Raw genomic sequence first — 22,608 nt, forward strand, 5'->3', positions numbered from 1 at the left:
TATGGGCAAATGTGTTTATACATCTGGCTCAAAGAGATTTGATTCCACATGTCTCGCGAATAACATGCATGTGTTTGATTGCTTGCAGGTTGATGCCATCTGTGCTGAAGGCGCTGCAGCACAGGAAAGAGCTGGTCTCCAGTGAAATTTACTTGTTGAGCGCAGTTACTGCTCTGCAGAAAGTTGTTGAGACCCTTCCACATTTCCTCAGCCCGTATTTAAAGGACATCTTGTTGCAGGTGAGTTAGGTAGAAAGGAACATTTTAATGATGGCTTTATAGGACTTGTAAAAGATTAGTAGAAGTTCAGCACTCCAATCAGTGACAGAAAATAGAATACAGTAAGTTATAATTTAATGATCTATTAAGCTGCCAAATGGTTAAACTGTAAATGCATAAGACTTAAAGGCTAGATCACCCTTCCAATAGAATAGCTCATACAAGAAATCTGAATTCACAACGGTCATGGGATCCGGATTGGCCATTCTTTCTGTTATGGGTGCCAGTATTTATTCCCTGCATGGAGTTAAAACTGTTTCTGAAGTTTGTAATATCGGCATCTATCACCTCATTATACCTTCTCTTTTCTCAATCTCGGCCGCACCATCATCAAAGGAGAGCACATTTGAAGACCTTATTAATGATAACTCTTAAATGAATAAGTGTATGATTACAATAAAGTTTCAGATAACTAGCTTTAGATCTCTTAGTACAGTTATTTAGGTACTAACATCATTTCCGATTTAGCTTGATGACATCCTACTGATTGATAGAAGTTGGACGCGAGGGGAAATGCTGATTTGTGAATTGAATCTAAGTGACAGGTTTGCAAATAAGACTAACTCTTGATCAAGTTGGTCATTTTAACGCTAACTGCAGACCCGTTCACTTTGTGATAGGCTTGAAAGTTACAGTTTAAATTAATGTTGATCTTTGGAGATAAAGCCATCCTTTAATGTTCTGTATTTTGTATATGGGATGATGTGTATTGCATGCTTCAGACATGCAAGATAATTTTGAATACTCTTTTTTTTAATGATTTGCTCCAAAAACTGGGAGCCAGTGGCTTGTTGGTAATATATTAACCATATTTCTGACCTCTCATCTTCCCTGTAAATCATTGAGAAGAAGAATAAATGAAGAAATAATGTTGTACAGTGCTCCCATTTGGTTGTATGCTTTCTTTTCACTTTTGTCACTTTCCCCTAGGTTGCTCGTCTGGAAAAGATTGCCGGCCAAGTTGGTCCAACATCCCAACTTTATCTGCGGATATCATCACTGAAAAGCACACTGGCAACTAAGTTGGCTTCCAGAGTCATATTGCCAACTATCACAAAATGCTACTGTGACCTGCAGGACACTCGACAAGTGAGCAGACATCAGTCATGCAGTGGCGCAATGTTTTTGTGTGCATGAGGGGTATGATGAGCATATACTGTTAATGGGGGATGTGTGGATGCAGTCTTTGTTATATTCAAGCAGGTATTTCAGCCAAGAAATTAGCTATGCTTAGATTCAATTCATGCAGTGAGGTGAATTTAAGTTTATTGAATAAAATATTATTCCCTTTATCATCTGTTCTGAGTCAGGCTGGCAGGATCAGGGCCTAAGGCATGTCCTCTCTCAATTTTCCTCTCCACCCCATTACATGTCCTAAGAAACTTGTAGGTATCGTAACAAATCCTTTTGTCATTGTTTGTATGTATTGGTTTCTTGCTTTCGACCCTTTAAATAGAATCCTGACCATATCTCTGCAAGCGTATAGTGATGTTTGGGGGCATAGATCTCAGTGCCTGGTGCTACATAAAAGTGTGGGTGGCGGAACTACCTCAAAGTGTTACAAAACAATTTAGGGTGTAATTTGTCTAGAAATCGTGCCATGCTGCCTTTCTCAGTTCCTTCTGCCTGCCACCATGCAATGATATTTCTTCAAGAATCCTCTTCCATATAGTTAGCTTTGGGACTTGCCTCTTAAGTTCCTTTTACATTGCCTCAATGTTGCTTGAATAGTTTCAGTGTTCTCCACTGCCCCAAATCTGCACTCAGCTGACACAGTGCGTCGCTGCAGTTGCTCAATGTCCTGCCTGCTAATAGAGACATTGTGTGGCACTGTAGCCCCATACTAAATCGCTTTGTGCATTTCAGAATGAGCTTTCACAATTCCAAATTAAAGGATATCTTATTGCCCATAGGTTCTTATTTCACATAATTCTCCACAAAGACCAATTTTGCTGCACCCATCTTGTTTGTTTGAAAAGATTTCATTGGTGGTTCAGTTTACACCCAGAATCGCATGCCTCTGTTCGTGTCACTCCTCGATTATGATTACATGGGCTCCTACTATGAGGTCCCGTGCCACCACAGAAACCAGCAGCCTGATGAAACCTAGGCCTCCACTGCAGGTCTCTGACAATGAAAGATTCAGGTATTTCTGCAATTCAAGGCTTCTTTTCTTTGAGAGACATTCTACAGTTCACCTAGGGTTACCTCACCAAAGCGACTTTCACTTGAGATGGAATTGCCATCATGCCGCAAACTTGATATTACAAAACAGAGATTTACACACCAACAGTACCAGGCACTTAAGCAGCAAAGTAATGGGCCTCTTATACATTGTGCAGCTCTTCAAACCCCCTGGTATTACACCACATTTGTTTTAAATATATAAAAAACAACCTTAGTACCAGCACCACTATTGCAAATGTTTGCCTACATTGGAAAACATCCTCTACCAAGATGTCCGGTACGGTCCCTGCAAAGCTCTTATTTTATTTTCAATGAGGCTCACTTCTTATTTTTAGGCATAGCTCAAAAAATAGCATTCAGCTGGCTGGCACAATGATGTCAAGCAGCCCTTCTTGGGCCATAGGTAAGGCAGACCTTTGCTCTCCCAGTGTCATGCACTCTCTCCATTTCATGATTGAAGCAAGTGACTTGTCCCATCTCTTGGCTCCCATACCACTGCTGGCGGGAGCATCCACACTTAGGACTGATGATTGGGTTCTCCTGCGCACTCACCCATCTTCTTCTTGTATACTCGGCAGCATCAGGCCAGGTCAGTAAATCGTCTCACAGGTAAAAAAAAAAAAACAAGCACTCATGTTGAACACTCAACTCGCTTGTTGGGAGAAAGTTTCCTTATTACTTTAGCACCCTTGTTCAGAATGCAGCCTACCAGTTGCACAGCGGTTTCTGCTTAGTCCCTGTTGTCAGTCATTGAACAATCTTCACACTGTCATTTGTGCAGCTCAGACTTGGTAGCTACGCACCTTGCATAGGTCTTAGCATCAGATCAGTGGATACTAGATGGAGTATAACGTTACTTCATTAGTTTGGGGAAGTAAATGCGGTGGATCTTCATAGAGGCATTCCTCTCCTGCCATTTTAGCTACTGAATCTTGTAAGGACATTTGAAACCAAAAGGAAAGTTGTTTCTATTGTCTTCTAAATAAATCTTGTCAATAGAAGGATTGCTCTGAGCCAAGGACACACATTTCAATCCTGGCAAGGGCGAATCAGACTTCCAACCTTGTCGGGTAGATAAATTGAGCACAATTCATTAATGTAATCTTAAAACCTGTTACTCACTTGCTTTGAAATAGCACAAGTGAGTTAAAAAATGCTATATAAAACCAAAATGTTAATATTGTATGCAAGTAATGTTTTTTAGCACAATTTCTATTTGGAGAATCAATGTTGACATCTTGCTGATGACTGTGTTTTTTAATAGTCCAGAAAGACTACAGGTTGGCTTCCAATTTGCCTGCTGGTAAAGCCTCTTATGTTAACCTGTTGTTGCCATGTAATTTCTTACACAATCTTTACTTTCTTGTCCTTTCAGAGCAGCCTGGCGCCCTTGATGGAAATTCTGAAGGATCATATTGCTATCATGGAGAAGCAGCAGCTTGTCTCGCAACAGTCTGAGCTCACCACCTTCTTCCTAAAAGCCCTGGACTTCAGGGCGGAGCATTCAGAGGTAGGTTACAGGTATTAATTTACCCAATTCTAGCAACAAACTACTCATTATGATAATTAATGTGTCAACCTCCAAATGAAAACCTCTGTTTGTTGCAGGCGGATCTGCAGCAGGTTGGCCAGATAGAAGACCATGTAATTAACTGTTTAATCATTATGGTCATGAAACTCTCTGAAGCAACCTTCCGGCCTCTTTTCTTCAAGGTAAGTGTATTGCTCCTTCCTAAAATGAGGTGGAGGAGAAGTATATCATTAATAAGTGCAAGTTCTTATAGAGAAAATCATACATTTTTGTTTTACTCCTTTTAGTTATTTGACTGGTCCAAAACGGAGGATGCAGCAAAAGATCGCCAGTTGACGTTTTACCGTCTAACTGATTGCCTGGCTGACAAGTTAAAGGGGCTGTTTACTCTATTTGCTGGTCACTTAGTGAAGCCTTTCGCTAGCCTTTTGAATGAGCTCAACCTAATAAAGACTGGTATGTTTCAAAACTTGCTATCTGCAGATTGCATTCTCTTTTTGCTATTGTTTACTTCATCTGATGGATTTTTGTTTACCTGCATTCATACTCGAGTATTTTACATGAAATTCCTCATACCATTTTACATAATCTTGCTGGTATTGAGTGAAGATGTCTCATTGACTTTTCATCTGGCTGGTTGTTCACAATTAGCTCTTCGTGAAATGAGTGAGCAAAGACTTCTGAGGAGATAAAGCATGCATTTGGATAAACAAACATGGAAGCAAACTTTACAGTATTTGTCCAGTTTGGTTTATTGGTAGAATATTCACCACTTTTGGAAAGAGTTTTGGGACACTTAAGGTAATGACAGGAGTCTAAATCGTTAAAGGTTGTGCTACCACACTTGTTTAAAAAGACAAAAAGCACAGTAGTCTCCATCACTCTGTGCCAATACCAAGAATACCACCAGATGTATTGGTTCATCAAACAGAGTGACTGTGCTCATGCCACCAGTAACATCATCACTCTAGAGGATCAGGAAAAAAAATCTGCCAGGTTACAAAAACGTTAAGAATTGATAACACTTCGGCAACAAGATATCTTCCCTAGTGTATTATGATATCTGCCATCGAACCACCAATAGCTGGAATTTCCCAACTTCCCAGATGACACTGACTGGGACAGAATTGGCCCTGGTGCAAACAAGGGGGATTCAACTCCTGAATCCGGCGCTAAAGTGCTGGGTTGCAGCATTGGCGTGAGGGACTGCATTGACTAAGTGAGACACCCTGTAAAAAGACTTACTGGTTAAGGAGTAGCCAGCAACTGGTCCGTACTGAGCTCCAGGAGCAGCCACACTATAATCTCATAGAAGAGTAATCAGTAGTGGTTGGTTAAGGCCACACACCCCAAGCACCTTTTAACGTCTTCACCAGTCTCCATCTGCTCTGACATACAGGTTGGAGGGGTGAAGATTTTGCATCCCTTCTAGCCTATGATAGGTTATGCATTATCACTTTTCAGGACGAGATCTCCTCTATGAGCAAAGACGCCAAGAACTGCCATGAAAAAACTAAAGTTTGGATCAAGGAGAAAACAAAAAATACAAGAGGTCAACAGTAAGGTAGACCTGAGCAAATAAACTTCAAATCGGGCACCAGAAAACTCAAAAAATAAAAGAATCCCTGAATTACTGAAGTAAATGTTTCGGAAACCTCAGTAATATAGTCTAGCCATCATGCAGTGATAAATACAATTTGATAGGGAACATGAACAGAGGATTCTGATCGAAGGATAGTGTGTCTTGTTGATTCTGTTGGCGATAGTAGATGAATCCATGGGATTTCATTTGAGGACTCTGGAAAGATTGGACTTTCATTTCAGGTGTCCCTGTGACAAATGCATGTCAAACAACAAAAGAGTGTCATAAGAGGAAAGGTTATTAAGCACAGTACTAGAGAGAAGACGAAATCAGCCTATTAGTTCGCATTGGACGTCATTTTAGGGATTTCTTTTTGAAGCCCTCACTCACCACCCTGGGTGGTGACATGCTTCATCATCAGGTTTTTTTCTTCTCACAAGAAAACCCGCTCCACAGTAATCTGGTGTTGTAGCACACCAGGGAGACATTCGGCTTCTCCTGGTGGGCCCGATGACGAAGCATGTCACCACCCAGGGTGGTGAGTGAGGGCTTCAAAAAGAAATCCCTAAAATGACCTCCAATGCGAACTAATAGGCTGATTTCGTCTTCTCTCTAGTACTGTGCTTAATATCCTTTCCTCTTATGACACTCTTTTGTTGTTTGACATACACTAACCTGGGGGAAGGAGAGTGTCTTGTCTCTTCCCTCTCTCTCAAGTTGTTGAACCTGTGACAAATGCACCTGGCAGATTGAGACGAAAGGGGATATTTCCTTACTAAGGAAGTGCAAGCTAGACTATCCTTGCTTGACCAGCGTATGAGTACATAACCCCTGTAACCATCCTTGTGGATCACAACCAAAGAGAGAACTAGACCAGGTAACAGTGCAAGGAAGAAACACAAACAGAAAATATTAGCATCTAACGCAAACTGCCTCAAAAGACCGTACAGTAGAATATGCTTGGAAAAATCCTGAAATGGCATTCTTTTATAGAGACAACTGTAGTAAGCCAAGAATAATCGTTTATTCCATTAAGAATTGAAATTACCCTGATCAGGGGAATATTCGGAGACTTTCATAGTGGAGATAAACTTAATTAAACACAAGTGACTTTGCTCCTAGATTTCATCTCCGACTTGCTGCTCTCCTTGTTTGGGTAGTGCCTACACCATGGCTTTCTTGTAGAGTTCTGCAGGGATCCTCAGTGCCACCTTCGCTGTTGAGTGGTAATTAATCCATCTTTTTCCTGCAGGATCTTCACAACCTCAGTTTCAGTTTTACACAGATAACACCCAAATCCAGCTTCAGATCAGGTGAGGTCAAAAGAAAGAGCAGCATGTACAGAAGCCTTTAAAACGATCGGCATTGAAATTGGAACACGGGTCATAATTTACTGAGCTGAAACAGATGAGCTATTAATTAATATCTCTGGAAGAGCATGAAAAAAGCAAGAACTAGGCCATCATGACGTGCTACCCAAGTTAACGTAGTAGTCAAGTTTGTGACCCGTTAAACATCTATTGAAATAACAGGTTAGTCCTCCGTGGCAGGTAAAAGTTACAGATGAACAAAAACAAACTCCCAGAGGAATGGTATTCAGCAGTTATTTGTGTGACTAACCAAGTGTATAAGTATTGAAAATAAAAGTTCAAATATGAAGTATTTAATTATGAAATGATCTAAAATATAATACTTTGTCCTTGTTCTTTTTAATATATTTAAGGTGTATTATAAGGCAAAGTGGGGTATTTTGGACTACAGGCTAACTTCCTAGGGAAGTGCATGCGCGAGAAAATATTGGGATTGACAAACTAGAAATATGCATGTACTGTTGATAATTGTTGGTGTCTAGATCATCAGTATTCCTCCTAAACAATTCTAGTTTGGAACTATTTTATGCTAATGTGAGTGGACAGGAAACTATGCTCCTAATTAACACATGTCTCCTGTACAAAGCATCATTTTGACCGGCCAAAATCCCCACAACTTAAAAAAAATTTTTTACAACTATAGTAGAGAGATGCAAAACCTAAACCTCTGTGTGGCTCACCCATCGCCTAACTCTGGTTTAGCAGCGAAAGGAAAAGAACCAACGCAGCAAATCGTTTTACACATTTTCATGTATCCATGCAAGTATAGGAACCCAGAAGACGGATGAAAAAGCTTATCGGGCAAAATAAGATGCTTTAAAGATGAACTCTATTTCAGTTTACAGTTAGAATCGAGTATTTCCATGAATCAATACTTAGTATTGTTGTTGCACCTAAACTTTCAACCACAGGTTCTTTTTAAGCACTGGTGACTGGTGCGTTGTTAAATTGTGGCTGCTCCATCTCATCCAGATCCTGCCCCTTTCCTTTTAGTAACTATTTTTTCACAGACACTACCTTTTAAATCAATTCCCTGTTCCCTCAACATGCAAATAAAATGGAGTGAGGTATTTAGGTGCATTCTCTGGATTTTCAGTAACAAAAGGAATAACTAAATACATTTGTCGTTGTTTAGCACACCGTATATGTTTACTTGTTATTAAAGGGGTGTAGAAGGTTGAATTTGCACTAATTCTGCTTTTGTCTTTATTTGCCTCTTTTGCAAAACACACCCAGATGAAGATTTCTTTGGTTTTAAGAACAGCGAGAAGAGTTGTTTGCTGCTAGAGGTCATAATTGACTGCTTACACAAGATTTTCCTCTACGACACACAGCGTTTTGTGAGCAAGGAGAGAGCAGAAGCCTTAATGATGCCTCTAGTGGATCAGGTACTAAAATATTTCTACTGCAGTTGCATTCAATTTGTTTGCTCATGTGCTAGCTTGTTTGAACAGGGTGGTGTGAGCTCCAACAGCATTGCCATGTTTACTGTATTGAACCTAAATAGGCATGTTCGCTTGCCAATGCATGAACTGTGATACAAGTTGGATTGTTATTTTAATGCCTTATCTTTAATAGGGCTCTTGGTTCTACCTAAACTACAATCGCCATTACTATTGAAAGAATTTGCCAAAATGTTACAAAACATTTTTTTAATTCTTAATTGTTGCCAATTCCCCATCTTAAGAGTATCCTGCTGGTTTCTAAACCCTATGATCATAGAATTATGTAGCTCAGGCGATCCTTGCTTTGGTGCGATCATGCTTCACAGAATACAATGCGACTTGGGTATATCTGTCTTCAACAGTTACTTATCACACACTGAATATTCTGGTCTAGCCTGAATGATAAAATATTGTACTTCAAAGCACATTAGGTTGCTAAAGTTCTTATAAACCTGATGGGAGGGTAGGTGCAATTACATTAAGATAGCCTTTATCTCCCAAGAACATGTTTAGAAAACGGGTGCAAAATAGTTTGTGAAACAGAGCTGCAATACAGTGTATGAGTTGGGCACTCCCACCATAAATTGGAAGGCAGAATAAGAATTGCTATAATTATTTATTTGGATGAAGTAGTCATTGGAAGAGTGCAAATATTGAAGACTGGATAGTGATAGTCCAGGCAGTGAGATTGAGGCACTATCCATCTGTTGTGGGTAATAGCACAAACATATGAATCCTTAGAGTGTAAAATCCCAAACTTGTGCTGCAACATATTGATTGGTACACCCTTAAGGTGGGAGGTGCTGAAGTTGTTGTAAGCCTCTGGAGGCCAAGTAGTTTAAAAAATAAAACAAGATCATTTAAGTTGATCCTTGCACAATTGTAATCCTAGCATGCACCAATCTGGAATGTTTTTCCCTTGTTTTCAGAATTGTCTTTATAGGAGAACCAAGAATTATTATTATTGTTACGATTAGTAACATTTAGGAAGAACATCTGGTGATCTTGAATATTAGCAAGCTGTAGTCTAAACACAAGAAAGGCTAAAAATGCATAACAGGCAGAGCTCACAGTTTTGCCAAGCCATGCTCATTACTTCCAGCTGAACAGCTGTGTTTATATTGTTAAGTTACTGTCATGCTAACTTTTCGACCAACCTTATGTAATGTTTTAGATACTCTTCTCCATCCACTACTGCTATGTTTATCTGATGCAGAGTTCCGCCGTGCCTATCGTTTGGTGTTTTAAAGACAATGGATCTGATTTCGATATAGGCGGACCGGTTACTCCATCAAAACTGGGACATATATTCTGTCTGCCGATATCTAAATCAGGCCGATAGTTTGACAATTTCTGGGCCTTTTATTGTTCTCTATGTTCTATCAGATAGAAAACAAGGAGAGGTTGCAGACTTAGAGTAAAGGATATCATAGAGGTTGGTGCTTCCACTGTTTGCAATGAAACCCTCTGAAGTGGAATGGCTTTTGAGGGTGAGAAAATCTAATGAAGACAGAGGACGGACTACTCCAACTAGCCTTACTGAGTCCTGTTGGGTAACAGATATGTGTTACAAGTGCCTTTTACAATCCTCCTTGAGTGCAGCAGTCTTGTTGCTTCCATCTCTCAAGGCCCAAGTCAAGGCTACCAATGTAACGAGTTGGTGTACAAACTTCTCCACAGAATAAGATACCCTTTCAATGTGTAAGGGTGGCTATTGTCGCCAAGTCATGGACGAGCAGGTGTCAAGTTTTATGTTCAAGAGCATGTTTTAATGCAGTTTAATAGGTGGTTTTGCAGCTGCACTTAGTCATAAAAACGTTTCTATGTCTTAACAATTATTTGTAGTCTATATTTCAACTGGTTCATCTGCAGTTTCTGATTTCCTACATGCTCTTGAGGAGAAGTGCGGTTTAAGTCATTAGAAGATACCATATGTTTAAGGGGCTACATTGTTTCTGGCTACAGCATAGCAGGAAGTGTCTAGTCACCACAGGTGTGCAGGAGCTTGAGTAGTCTGAGCTGCTGTTAGAAGTTACTTTAGGAAACAGAAGAGTTTACTGACTTTATGATTATAACTTGTGAAAGGCTGCTTTAGACGAGCCTCTTGGTCGTAGCTCTATCCAAGTTGTGGATACACAAAACATCTTTAGGTTTGCCAAGTGGGATTACGCATTGGGTTTATAAAAGTGAAGCTTGAGCTGAGGAAATTCTTCTTTCATAACCCATGTAATTGGAATTAAACATCTTGTGCATCTTCCTCCCTTTCATTTGTATGAAGTATTTATTTATATCTTTGCAAATGTGCTGGCCTGTTTTTAGGCACTTTATAGGAAAGAATCCAGACACAGTGGAACAATTGCTAGTTCCAGACATTGCGGCAGACTTCACTGCATCAAGAGAAGCCCAGTTATAGGAGAACGTGCACCTTCTGCCAGAAACATAACGTCAAAGGTTGTTGTAGGGTTACTAAACAGCCTCAGTTGGGCCATTGATATCTATGCAAAGTGCCTTGGCCAGGGGTCACCACCCTTATCTTTAATAAGAGCTACCTATGTTCACTGAAAATCATCCCAATCTAATGATATTAGTGGTGTCATAGTGGCCACATCAAACAAGACTACAGTAGTGGACACCCAATCCAGGATTACCACCTCAGCTCAGTTCATCAGGCAGGGTTGTCAACAGTATTGTAAAAAGGCTATTTCAGTGTTGGAGCCTCTACATGGAAATGTATAACAGCCATAGCTTAAATGCTCTGGCACAGAGGTTTTAGTGATCACCCTCCCCTACGCCAAATGATTTATCACTCAAATATCTGGTTTAAATATATAATTCAACTTTTTTCCTCCAAACATTAGCATATAAGTTCTAAAAATATACACATTTTCAACTTGAGTACACACTTTTCAATTTTGGTCTGCATATACTAATTCAGCCCAAGCATAAACTTGTAATTTAGTAGGCTGGACTGCACACAGAAGAGCTATTTTCAGGTAAATGGAGAGCTAAGTAGCTCACGAGCTACCCATTGGAGAAGCCAGGTATTGACCATCCAAGCCTGCTACCTGAGCAGCTACTGCATTTTCCATCTATAAAATGCCAGCAGAAACTAATTAGCACAACATATCTGCTATGAGACTTCTTTTTTTTCTTGAATATGCTTAGACAATAACACATGCTGGCTAACCAGTCCTTTGTACCGGAGCGCAAATGAAAATGGTGATCCTTCATACATAAGCATCTTGACACCCATTCTTTCTTATTCCTTATGTTCTCACATCCGACCTTGTGCTCCGGTTTTCTTCACTTCACCAGCCTGTGAATTTAAATGAACCATTTACATAATACTTCAGTTTAAAATGCCACTCATCCGCTTCATCACCCAAAGTGCTCCAGTAAGGACCATTTAGTCTTTCATCAAATTCCTGTTTTAGGCTGATATAAAATATTGGCTTTACCGTTTTGTTTACCGGGTGTCATAGGTGCAATGTCAGCAGATGCAGATTGCAGTCTTAACATTCTTAACCCCTCAAGTAAAGGCATTTTTTAAAAAAGTAATCTTTCTCTTTCTACCGGGTATTTGTTTTATACTTGTATGGTGTCATTCTTTCCTGCCTTACAGAATTTCTGATCATTGCTCCTCTCAGGTAATAGTGCCCTTTCTGTGCGAGGTTCAAGTCAGTACCTGTGCACCTTGCAGATAATGGAGCAATGGCTCATCTTAGGTTACAGCAGCAGCTGAGAAGAACCCTGTTTTGTATTAATTGACCCTAGGAGTAGAATTAGGTCTTTCCCTTGGATCTCTGGTTCGTTTCATCCTACCTTAGTGAGTTAATTGGGCAAATACAAGCCCACTGTAGGTCTGAGTCCCTCTCTAGAGGGTCACATCAGTCTGTCGGTGCAGCCTGAGTTTAGGAGGAACATCCTCTCCGTTGTGTGCACTGAGGCCCGCACACCTCCATTATAAGGTTCTTTTTACAGTCAGCACTTGGGGCCATATGTCTGAAAAGTTTGTTTCCGATTTCCAAAAAGCATTTTAATGGATATCATTATTTGGAAGTCGCATAATGATATGTACGAAGGTAAGCATTCCACTATTAGCGATTCCATCAAATTTGCAATCGCAATTAGGACATTTTCCTTTCGAAATTCACACTGATGCGATTTCCAAATAGGAAATTGCTATTAAGAAAATGAATTCACTTGCAGAGGGGGGACATGTGGTAATATGTGTACCATCAACATAACTAATAACATTTGGAAACTGGGCAACCCGATAAAACAGTTTTGTGTGTTGTATATCTTGGGGAGTGTTTGGGTAAAAAGAATTTGGTTCAATTTGCCAAACATAACATCCTCCCCCTCCCAAAAAAACCTTTTTTAACCTAGAAAAAGCACTTTGTGACACTCCTCCTGCCACTGATATTGACTACCTGGTAACTGGCAGGAGCTAAAAGGTTTAGTCAGCTCAATACCAGCACGTGTTGGAATTGCTTTGCGTCTGATGGTTGGGCTTTGTAGCTGAGGCTGTAACTCGGCTATTTATTCCCAAATTACCTCACTACTCGGTCTATACTTCTCATAAAACTCCTCCTCAGTCTGATCAGAGTGACCTTCACCCTAAATATCCTCTCCTTTCTCCTCCTCCTACCACCCAAAATCCTAATCCTCCTCGCCAAGACATATAGAGTCGCCATTTTGAAAGAGCCAGATGCATTTGAGGTGACTTTTTGTAGTTTGCTCCTAATTACCACCTAAAACACATGGATGGTATTTGCATTTGCTCAATGGCCATTTTGCAACTAATTGCAATTAGTAAATCCTTCTATATAGTGTTAGTGAATCTCTATTTGGTAGTACCAATTTGGGATCTCCAAATTCGAAGTGCAAAAAATAAGATGTCTACACCATCTAAAATGCCTTTTGTACTTAAGAAAACACAATTTTGCATTTCCAAATGACCTGAAATAGCGATTTGCACCGTTAGGAAATGCAAAATGGCTTCTTGCCTATTGCCCTTTAAGCTTTGGGAAGCCACCGTGGCCTTAACCTGCCGACACTTGACTAAGTTTAAGGAGGTAGAGTAGGTAAGTATGGGAAAGTGACAGGAAGAAACGAGTGGGAGAGTGAGAGTAATGTAGAGAGAGATCAAATGTATCCACAACAACATTCATGTTTTATAACACTATATAATTATATAAAAATATATGAGCTTCACCACTCTGTTTGGTCTGCCTTGGGGAATGTCTTGGTTTAAAAAAATGTATTAGCTGGAACCAGTGCTGTGACTGTTAAATAATCATGAGGCACTGTACACGTAACTTAACTCTACTTCAGATTCTTAGGCCTTAGATGTATGTACCAAGAATATAAAATACATTCCTCAAAGCAGCCAGTTGAGTCCTGTTGTGTATTCCTTCGTCATTTGACTGTTTAATGAGTAACAGTATTCACTTTCTAATGTTAAAATTATTGATGTTGGGTAGCATTGTTATACAGTTGCACATGATTTAATGCCATGAACTTTTAATTTTACAGCTGGAAAACCAGTTAGGAGGAGAAGAGAAGTTCCAGGATAGAGTGGCAAAGCATCTGGTTCCATGTATTGCTCAATTCTCTGTTGCCATGGCAGATGACTCTCTCTGGAAGCCACTTAATTACCAAATACTACTAAAGATGAGACACAGCTCACCTAAGGTTGGAAACCACTTTATCCTTACTATTTCTAATGTTACTATTAGTGTTTTAGGTTGTTGTTGACTAGGAACCTTAAATACAGCACCCAACCAATGACCACGAATTCAATCCAGGTCTTATAGGATGAACCTTTCTTTGGAAGTCTGTGAAAAATGTAAACGGGCAGTTTCTCCATACGGCTTAATGCTGATATTTCGCTTGGTTTTTACAATTCCAATTTCGTCATGTAAGCAGGATGAGGCAAATGAAGATGAAGTGGTCTCTCTAAAAGTGAACATCTGTTAATAGCATAGTTAGACAGAGAGCCACTAGACCCCATCTCTGTTCCTTTGATGTTATGACCAAAAGATCCCAATATTGGTGATGGTGAAAGCCCAGCGGTTGGAATTATTCATCTTACAGGAGACCTAACTGTGAGTGCTTTCATTGTTATGTAAGGAAGCAATTATATATGCCAATGAAGCCACATACAAAGAGAGAAAGAGATGTGGTTCTTTAAGGGTGAATCATGGAGGGGCAGTCGGAGGATTGGAAATGGCTTTATGAATGTAAACAACAGTTACGGCAAAGTTCTACACGAAACGGAGTGCAGTAGAATAGGACAATTTTAGTGTGAAAGCTATATGAATGAGGCCACAAAACTACACAATTTGAATACATCTCCAAAGAGAAGGGAGTCATGTAGATATTTACATAGTGCATTGTTGACAAACCTGAAAAAATAATCTGGCAAAGTCAGTGGGCAAAATGCCTGAGCACAGTTCAGAATTCAAATTGTGAAAGGGGGGGGGGGCGAATCTGCTGGCTGTAAAGTTTAATGTGCTAAAAATCAGGCAGTTTTCTGTTAGGAACAGACATGAGTAGTTGAAGTGAAATGCGGTTCTGGGTATAGAGCGTCTCCTAGCAAAAAAACGATGGAATACAACAAGTGTTCGCGCCACACTAGTCTCACCTATGAGCTACCACAGAGAAAGATGTGTATTGTGTGAACCATCTAGGAAAAAGCATAAATGCTGCCTAAGTGAGTAGGTGGAGTTTTAATTGCCCTATTAGAACTCACAGGATAACTTATACTGGTAGCAGCTGGGAGATGTCTGATTGATGAGGTCTTGACAAGCTGTATAGACCAATTAATCCAGATACTGGAGTAATGTAGGTGGAGATGGAGTCAGAAATATTTGCCAACCGTACATTATCTGTGCAGCTCACATTATTAATATTTACCCTTGCAGCTTAGCCGCCAGAAGCCTTATTTGCATAGTGCCATGGGGGTGTAATGGGCTAGTTCACCCTCAGGGCACTACAGTATTGCAGAAGGGGTCGCAGACACTTGTGAAGCACCTTCTGTAATATTGATAGCACCATCACACATGTAGGGCCAGCAGTATCTTGAGAGGGTGTTCCTTCATCTGTTTCATCTGTTCATCTGAATGGGGGTGGATTCAAGTGAAGGAATCACTCTGCCTTTGCTACCACTTTCAGTGGCCCCACCCAGCCAAGGCCAATGAATATCTGTGAGATATGAATGACCTTGAGCCTTTGTCCCCATCACTTTGTGTTGCGCCGCTGTCCTTAGGTGGCACTCTGTCAGTCTGCCCTCTGAGGGAAGCCCTCTGAAGGGGGCAAAAGGGGCCCGCAGTCCCTCTAGACACGCCCCTGCAGGTAGGTGCAGTCACTCATTGCACCCGCCTACAGAGAAAGACGGACTAGCTCCTTCAAACTGCCAGTCTGCCTTTCACTATAGTGCTGCCCTCAGAGCAGCACGTGTTTGCAGCTGCCCTGGAGCAGAGCATTACTAGTAATAGGGCACACTGTCCCTGTTGGCACCCCACACACTTTTTTCCAAAGGTGCGCTGTTGCGCAAACATGGACAGTGCATCTAATACGAGCCAAAGTGGAGTTTTTCACATGTGGAAATTAGATATAAATGTGCATTTGCGAGTTAAACTTTTATGTTTATTCCTCCACAAGGAATTTTCTTAGTTCTATAGAGAAAGGTCCCCTATTCACCCATTGAATGTAGTGCTGTAACCTCCTTATGCCCACTTTACAAAGTCAGTTATTACTGCTTTTGACAGTACATCTAGAAGCATTAGCATGATGGACAAAGTTCCTGCAGGCAGCATTTGAATATTTAAAATGTTGAGTTTGCTGGTGGTGACTTTTGTTGTTGGCATTTTTCCGAGAAATGTCTACAGATTTGCTGTTCTAGATTTTGAAATTGCCTTAATCCCGCCACATTGAATGAGTATCTGTGGTTTTGCATTCCATTTACAAGGATAAAAGTATTCCTGTTTTGATTTTGACAATAAGGATTACAATTTTGGCCATATAGATAAAGTGATTTGTCTTTCCAAATTCGATTTATGTTTAAGAGCACACGTAACTTTGTGAATCAAGTTTTGAGTATCCGAGGTGGTACAAATATTCAAATGCAGGATGCGTAGCATTATTGGATTACCATACTAAAGAAACCCAGAAAAAAAGACTGAGGACAAATGTTTGTGAAGTGAACTGTATAGGCAGAAGATACTTTGAGGAATTAGGGACAAGATGGTGTAAAGATAAATATTCATGGCCTCCATTGTGGTAATACCTCATCAGTGTGTTTTGCTCCTGAAATTAAGTGTACAGCGGTCTTCAGTCATTTCAAGGTGGCTAATTCCAACACAGTTACAAATGGGATTTTGTTTCCCCTCTGAGAAATTGGGAATTACTGCAGGAACTGACAATCCAACGCCCAGTCGCTGCTGTAATTTCCTTGTTTTTCCTTCCTTCACGGTAGTTAAAGTAACTTGTAAATGGAAAAGAGATGCTAAAGAGAATGCGGGACAGTGGAGTTAGTAATAAGTGAAATGAAAATTTGAGATTCGAAGATTGGCATTAACAAGGAAGTAACATTACACATGAGATGGTATAGTTCTGCTGCCAGCATTCCCCTCGCGGAACAAACCTAATGATTAAAATAGTAGGTCGGAGTTTGTCACATTTTAACATTTGCTGCGTTGTTCTTTCATCTGATATCACCTTCTCCTTTATAGGTCCGCTTTGCTGCACTGATTGCTTTGGTAGAGCTTGTTGAAAAACTACGGGAGAATTATGTGGTTCTGTTACCCGAATCAATCCCGTTCCTGGCAGAACTCATGGAAGGTAATGTTCCACTTGTGCATTCTGTATTCTCAGAAGTATGTCGCCCATCCCGGTTTCATGTACGAATTTAATCACGTGTTCAAATAAATGTATGAAAAAGCACAGTCCAAAAGCAGGCATCAATTCATAAAGTATATTTTTGCTTAAATAGATAGTTTTTTTAATACAGGTTTTTTACTTGGTGCTGATACTTAAAGCAAAGACAAGTTATTAATATTTGTATTTATTGGCATGGCAGATTAATTATTTGGCCCTCATTTTAAAAAATGTGAGAGAAAAAAGGAATTCTTGAACTTTGTGGGTCTAGTCTTGGCGAGGGCATATTGGTTATACATGCATCCTTAACACAATTAATTGAAGGACGGGGTGTAAAGAATGTGGAAATCTGGGGGAGCCTTCTCCACAGCTTTATGATCAAAAAGTGGGCTACAGGAAATATTTAGTATGTTATGGATCCAAGCCCCCTTACTATCTTCCAGTCATAGGTTCTTGATGACCAAGAGGGGGAGTTCTTGACAGAGTACTTTAAGATCTGTTGTTAGCTGTCGCTTGTGTCTCCATGACATCCAGTCTCATAGACGTGAGAGGGCATCACCTGAAGTCTGCACTTCCTGCTGGAGTAGTTAAGGCCCTGTCTAAACATCAGTTTGCCTCTTGGGAGAGTGAAGGAGTGTGCCTGGCCCTGCAGGAAAAGAGATTGCCCAGAAAGTAAAGCCCAATGTGCTCTCTGTGAAGTAACTGAAGGGGACGCTCATGGAGCACAGGCAGGAGCGGACTGTTTTTGGAAGGTGTCTACTGGTCTCCCTAAATGGATTTGGTCATAAACCAGATCCAGTCTTTTACAATAATCTAAACGTTGCCTGTGATCGACAGTCTGCTGTGACTGAGAAGCTGCGGCCAGAGTCCACCAGAGTCCAAGTACTCTGTCAATGCCGAGGTGAGGGACCTGATCGGCACGGAGGCTTCAACTGCTGTGCTAGCATCCTCACTGCAACCCAGGTATTCTGTACCTGCAAAATAATAGTGCTGCCACAAGGACCCACCATGCAGAAATTCCTGAAGTCTTCAAGTTCCGAAGGAGCCCTGACAGCTCTGAAGCCACCGCCTCAGAAGCTAATAAAGTTGCAGACATCCGTCTCACAACCTCCTGGACTGCAAATCCCAGACTGCAGGGCTTGGGAACGTGTGAGAACGAGAGACTACGTGGCAGTCTGGGGCCTGTAGCCCAAACTAAGGTTAAGACAAGAAGTCAAAAGCAAACTGAACCTTCAGGCACATGTACATCTTGGAGGTGATTGATAGGACTGCACGTGTGCCCAGTCAGCACCATACCCAGGATCAGACGTCAGGGACTCAAGTGTAATCCATTAACAGTGGGTGGGTACTGAGGGGTGTAGCACTTCAATATTGCAAACAGAATTTCAAAGCTGTGTTCCATTCCCCTAATTGATCTGTATAGTATGGTGTGATACTGCATGATTAAATCACTTTCCAATCACTTTCCTTTAATTCAAAAGATGACCACTGGCCTGTGCCTAAAAATCCTGCTGAGCTGGAGGCTATTGTGTCTGTTGAGTTCGGAGCTCTTGCCCCGCACCTTACCTCCCTTAAAAGCCTTTTACTTCTTGCCCTTGCTACCCTGGGAGTAAAGTGTGGAAAGGGTGGAGTTGGCAAGTTTGCAGAGCCATAGTAGGACAGACCCCAATACACCAGTGTCAAACAAACTCATTGCCCCCCCCATACAGGGCCTGATAGTCCACTGATTGGCGTTATTTAAGAAAATGTACATCTCTGTCCACAAACAATTTGATGCACTTTTCCTATATTTCAAATGTTTAAGTTTGCTGGTGGTGTTTGCAAGGTTTTCAGAATGGTTATGTCTTTTATCAGAAGTTAACATGGTCAAAGGAGCAGGGAATGCTCATTCTGACCGGTCAAATCGTAAAAGGCAAACGGCTTGATTCAGTTTGATTATTTCTTGGCTTTCGGGTGATTGACCTTTTATTAACTGATTTTTCTTTCTTCCTTTGACCGTCTTTTTCAGATGAATGTGAGGAAGTAGAAAATCAATGTCAGAAAACTATTCAGCAGCTGGAAGTTATCTTGGGCGAACCACTTCAGAGCTATTTCTAAAAGCAGATTTTAAAAGTGTTTTAAATCTGTATTGTATATTTTTTTAATGTATTCTATTGTTCATGTTGCTAAATTACACGGCAGTGAACTCTGAAACCCTTGCATTTGAAGTGTATCACAAGCCTGTGCCTTATAAATATCCACTTTATATACTCTCTTGGTTTTTCTACATTTGTGTCCTTTGTAATGCTAAGAGTCCCATCTAGAAACAGCATACAAGATTATCAACTTTTACTTAACTGCTAAAAGTTTCCATTTTCTTTAGCATAATATTTAATTTGGCCAAGGACCTAAATGATTAGTGTTGCCCCATATTCTGCCTCATGAGAATGCACCAAGTGCACCCATTTTTACAACCCTCTGGAAGTTAGTCTCATCAGTTACCATACCAGTCTGTTAAAATTGACAATGTAACAGAAATACGAAATTAAAGAGATTCTGACCGCGGCAGGGCATGTGATTGTTCTAATGTTTTTATTTGCGTTTGTTCTTGCTGGTGAGCAATATTCTCTTTTTGGGTGCCTGTCCTGTCTATGCATTTCAAGCCCTGAGGGCAGTGCTTAATTTGGTTTAAAAAAAAAATACATTAAAAAAAGGGTGAGGGGGGGGGGGGGGGGGGGCGTTGTCAGCAGCCGAGAGAGATGGTCGCGTCTTGAGGCGGCTCCTCGGCCCTCGCTGCATTGCTGCTGTTGATCCTCAGCTAGTGCCTCTATACCACCCTAGATCGAGGCCCACAATCTTGCTGATCGTCTGGGCTTCCCTGCTGGGTCCGTACTTTCAGCCAAGTCTCCCCGCGCACTGGGGTTTGCTCCCGACGTCCGACTCTTCCTCAACCCAATATGGCGGCCACAGACACCGGATGCCACACAGCGGATACTGGGACCTCTCCAGACGCTCAGTGACCCCTATCTCCGGAGAGCGACCTGGTCGAGTCTAGCGGTAGCGATTCCCCATCGATCCCGCCCGGCGGCGCCTTTCTGGCCCCCCCGGGTGATGAACGCCGTAGCAGACAACGGACCCTCCCTCACTCCCCCATCTACCTCCATCCGAGTCCCCGGACCGCCTTACAGCCTCCGGTGACGCTTGGTCCCGCCCCGCTGCTCTGCGGCTGGGCGGGCTGCCCCACCAGACTCTCCATCTCCCTCTGCCTGCATGTGGAGCTGAGGCACTGGGGAGGATCTCGAGCCCCATGTGTGCTGCGCCGGGTGAGTGACCACGTCGATTTGGGCCCTGATTTGGAGCGCGGTGGGCGGGGCTTGCCCTTTCTCCGGTGTGGTGGAATCACTGGTCCCTATACCCACCCTGACTTTTGGGGACTACTGGAGTGCGGGGGGACTCCATTCTTGACTGACCGGCCCTCCCTGGATCAGTACTGTTGCTCAGAGGATGCGGTCAGGTGCGGGCTGCGCACCGCTGTGAGCCCTGGCCTGACTTGGGGGTGCCTTCGGTGGGCCGCCCCACCACCCTGCATCGTGACTCCACAACCCCTGCTGTGATTCTTGGCGTTCCGTGAGGGAGGTTGGCCTGATGGAGCCCTTCTACCCCTTCACCTTTGATCTGAGGAGTGGGACTGAGACCCTCCCCCCACACCGGACAGCGATTTGGATAAGTAGTGCCTGTACAACTGGGACTGTTGCTCCTGTTCCCCCTTTTCCTGCCATAGACTGCCGCTGGTTTTCGCTTCTTGGCTCCCTGCAGTCTCCTAGCTTTCCAGAAGTGTATTCCAACCACGGGCTGCGCTCCCTCCATATCGTGCACCCCTTCAATCTGCGTCCGTGTGATCTATGGCACGATAGCTACTTCGCGATGGCCTCCGGTAAGGGGAATCGACCCTCCAATCAAAGGCAACTCAACAAGGGGAACCCAAAGATAATACCCCTGATACTGCTCCTAAGACAGCGGCGACTTCTCCACAGACGAGGCCCCCACCCTAGACGATGTTATGACGCTGCTACGCAAAATGGACACCAAAGTGAAAGATATAGAAATCAAAACTTCTGCGCTGGTTGACGATACCTCCACACTACAGCGACAAGTGACTCAACTCCATAAACAACAGCAGCAAATGGAGATGCTCCTTGATGATTATGAAGGGCGCGCTAGACGCAACAACCTCCGCATCCTGGGCGTTCCGGAGCGTCTTGAAGAGCCGGCTGCTGACCTCTTTGTGGAGAGACTGGTTCTGCAACATCTTCAACTAAAACAACTCTCCAATTACTTTTCCATAGAAAGGGCGCACAGGGCTCCCGGGGGCGGACCGAAGCAGGGCGCCCCCCCCCGCCCTATCGTTGCCCGTGTTTTTAATTTTCGCAACCGAGATGTCCTCTTCCAGACAGCGCGGGCGGGGCCACCACTGCGAATTGTCAACGCACAGATCATGATCTTCCCGGACTTCACGGTGAAAGTGCAGGCTCGCCGACGCAGTTTCCTAGAGGTGAAAAAGGCGCTCCGTGATCAATCCATTAAGTACTCAATGCTGTTTCCCGCGAAACTGCGCATTGAATCGGAAGGCAAGACTTGGTTCTTTGAATCCCCTGCTGAGGTGTGGGATTGGCTTGAGGGGTGGCGTCAGTCTGCGGCCGCTCAAAATCGCTGCAAAAGATCTGCAGATCGCTCTGACTCTGAGGTGCTGCCTGAAAGCCAGGACCTATTCACAGACACTACTCAGGGTGAACAACAAATCGCATGATGATGACCTATTTGCCGACTGAAGTATACCTGAAGTTGAGGGTGGAGGGAAGGGTCTTGGGGAGGGTTGGGAGGGGACAGGGGTAGTTGGGAAGTTTGCGAAGACGCAGTTATTGTTTTTGTTTACACACAGCAGAGGTTTTTTGAAGCTTGACACTTACTGCACAGCACTATGCACCGGCACAAATTATTCCGTACTTCATATTGGGGAACACCGACTCCCTCCTGAAGAGAGGTGGATGGTGGGGAGGTTTGCTCTGATGTGGTCATTCACTCCTGTTCTGATGTTTTTTCCACACCACAGAGGTTTCTTGAACACGACGCTGACTACACAACATTACATACTCTCACAAGGCGTCCCATACTTACCACTAAGATGCACCGGATCTCTCCCGAATTCCACCGCAGACTGCATTAGGTCCGCTACTTACAACAGGACTCATTCGATGCCCCAAAAACCTATAATCCGTACATGCCTTCCACTCTTCGAGCCACCATGACACCCCCAATGACTACGTCTCTATCCCTCATGACATGGAATGTCAAT

At 42.4% G+C, this 22,608-nt stretch overlaps 1 protein-coding gene across 1 annotated transcript in view; it reads left to right on the plus strand.

Moving 5' to 3' along the window:
• The window catches only part of HEATR1 (HEAT repeat containing 1), a 411,542-nt gene extending 391,714 nt beyond the window's left edge, over positions 1–19,828 (plus strand). Inside the window, exons 37-45 of the mRNA XM_086926859.1 lie at positions 89–239; positions 1,209–1,367; positions 3,841–3,975; positions 4,074–4,178; positions 4,284–4,452; positions 8,185–8,336; positions 13,932–14,090; positions 17,132–17,240; positions 19,285–19,828. Of these exons, the coding sequence (XP_086782985.1) occupies positions 89–239; positions 1,209–1,367; positions 3,841–3,975; positions 4,074–4,178; positions 4,284–4,452; positions 8,185–8,336; positions 13,932–14,090; positions 17,132–17,240; positions 19,285–19,373 (1,228 nt within the window). The 3' untranslated portion in view covers positions 19,374–19,828. The remainder of the gene's footprint in view (positions 1–88; positions 240–1,208; positions 1,368–3,840; positions 3,976–4,073; positions 4,179–4,283; positions 4,453–8,184; positions 8,337–13,931; positions 14,091–17,131; positions 17,241–19,284) is intronic.
• The last annotated feature ends 2,780 nt before the right edge of the window (positions 19,829–22,608 follow it).

This window comes from Lissotriton vulgaris, chromosome 6 (genome assembly GCF_964263255.1).
Source record: "Lissotriton vulgaris chromosome 6, aLisVul1.2, whole genome shotgun sequence".
Classification (NCBI taxonomy): domain Eukaryota; kingdom Metazoa; phylum Chordata; class Amphibia; order Caudata; family Salamandridae; genus Lissotriton; species Lissotriton vulgaris.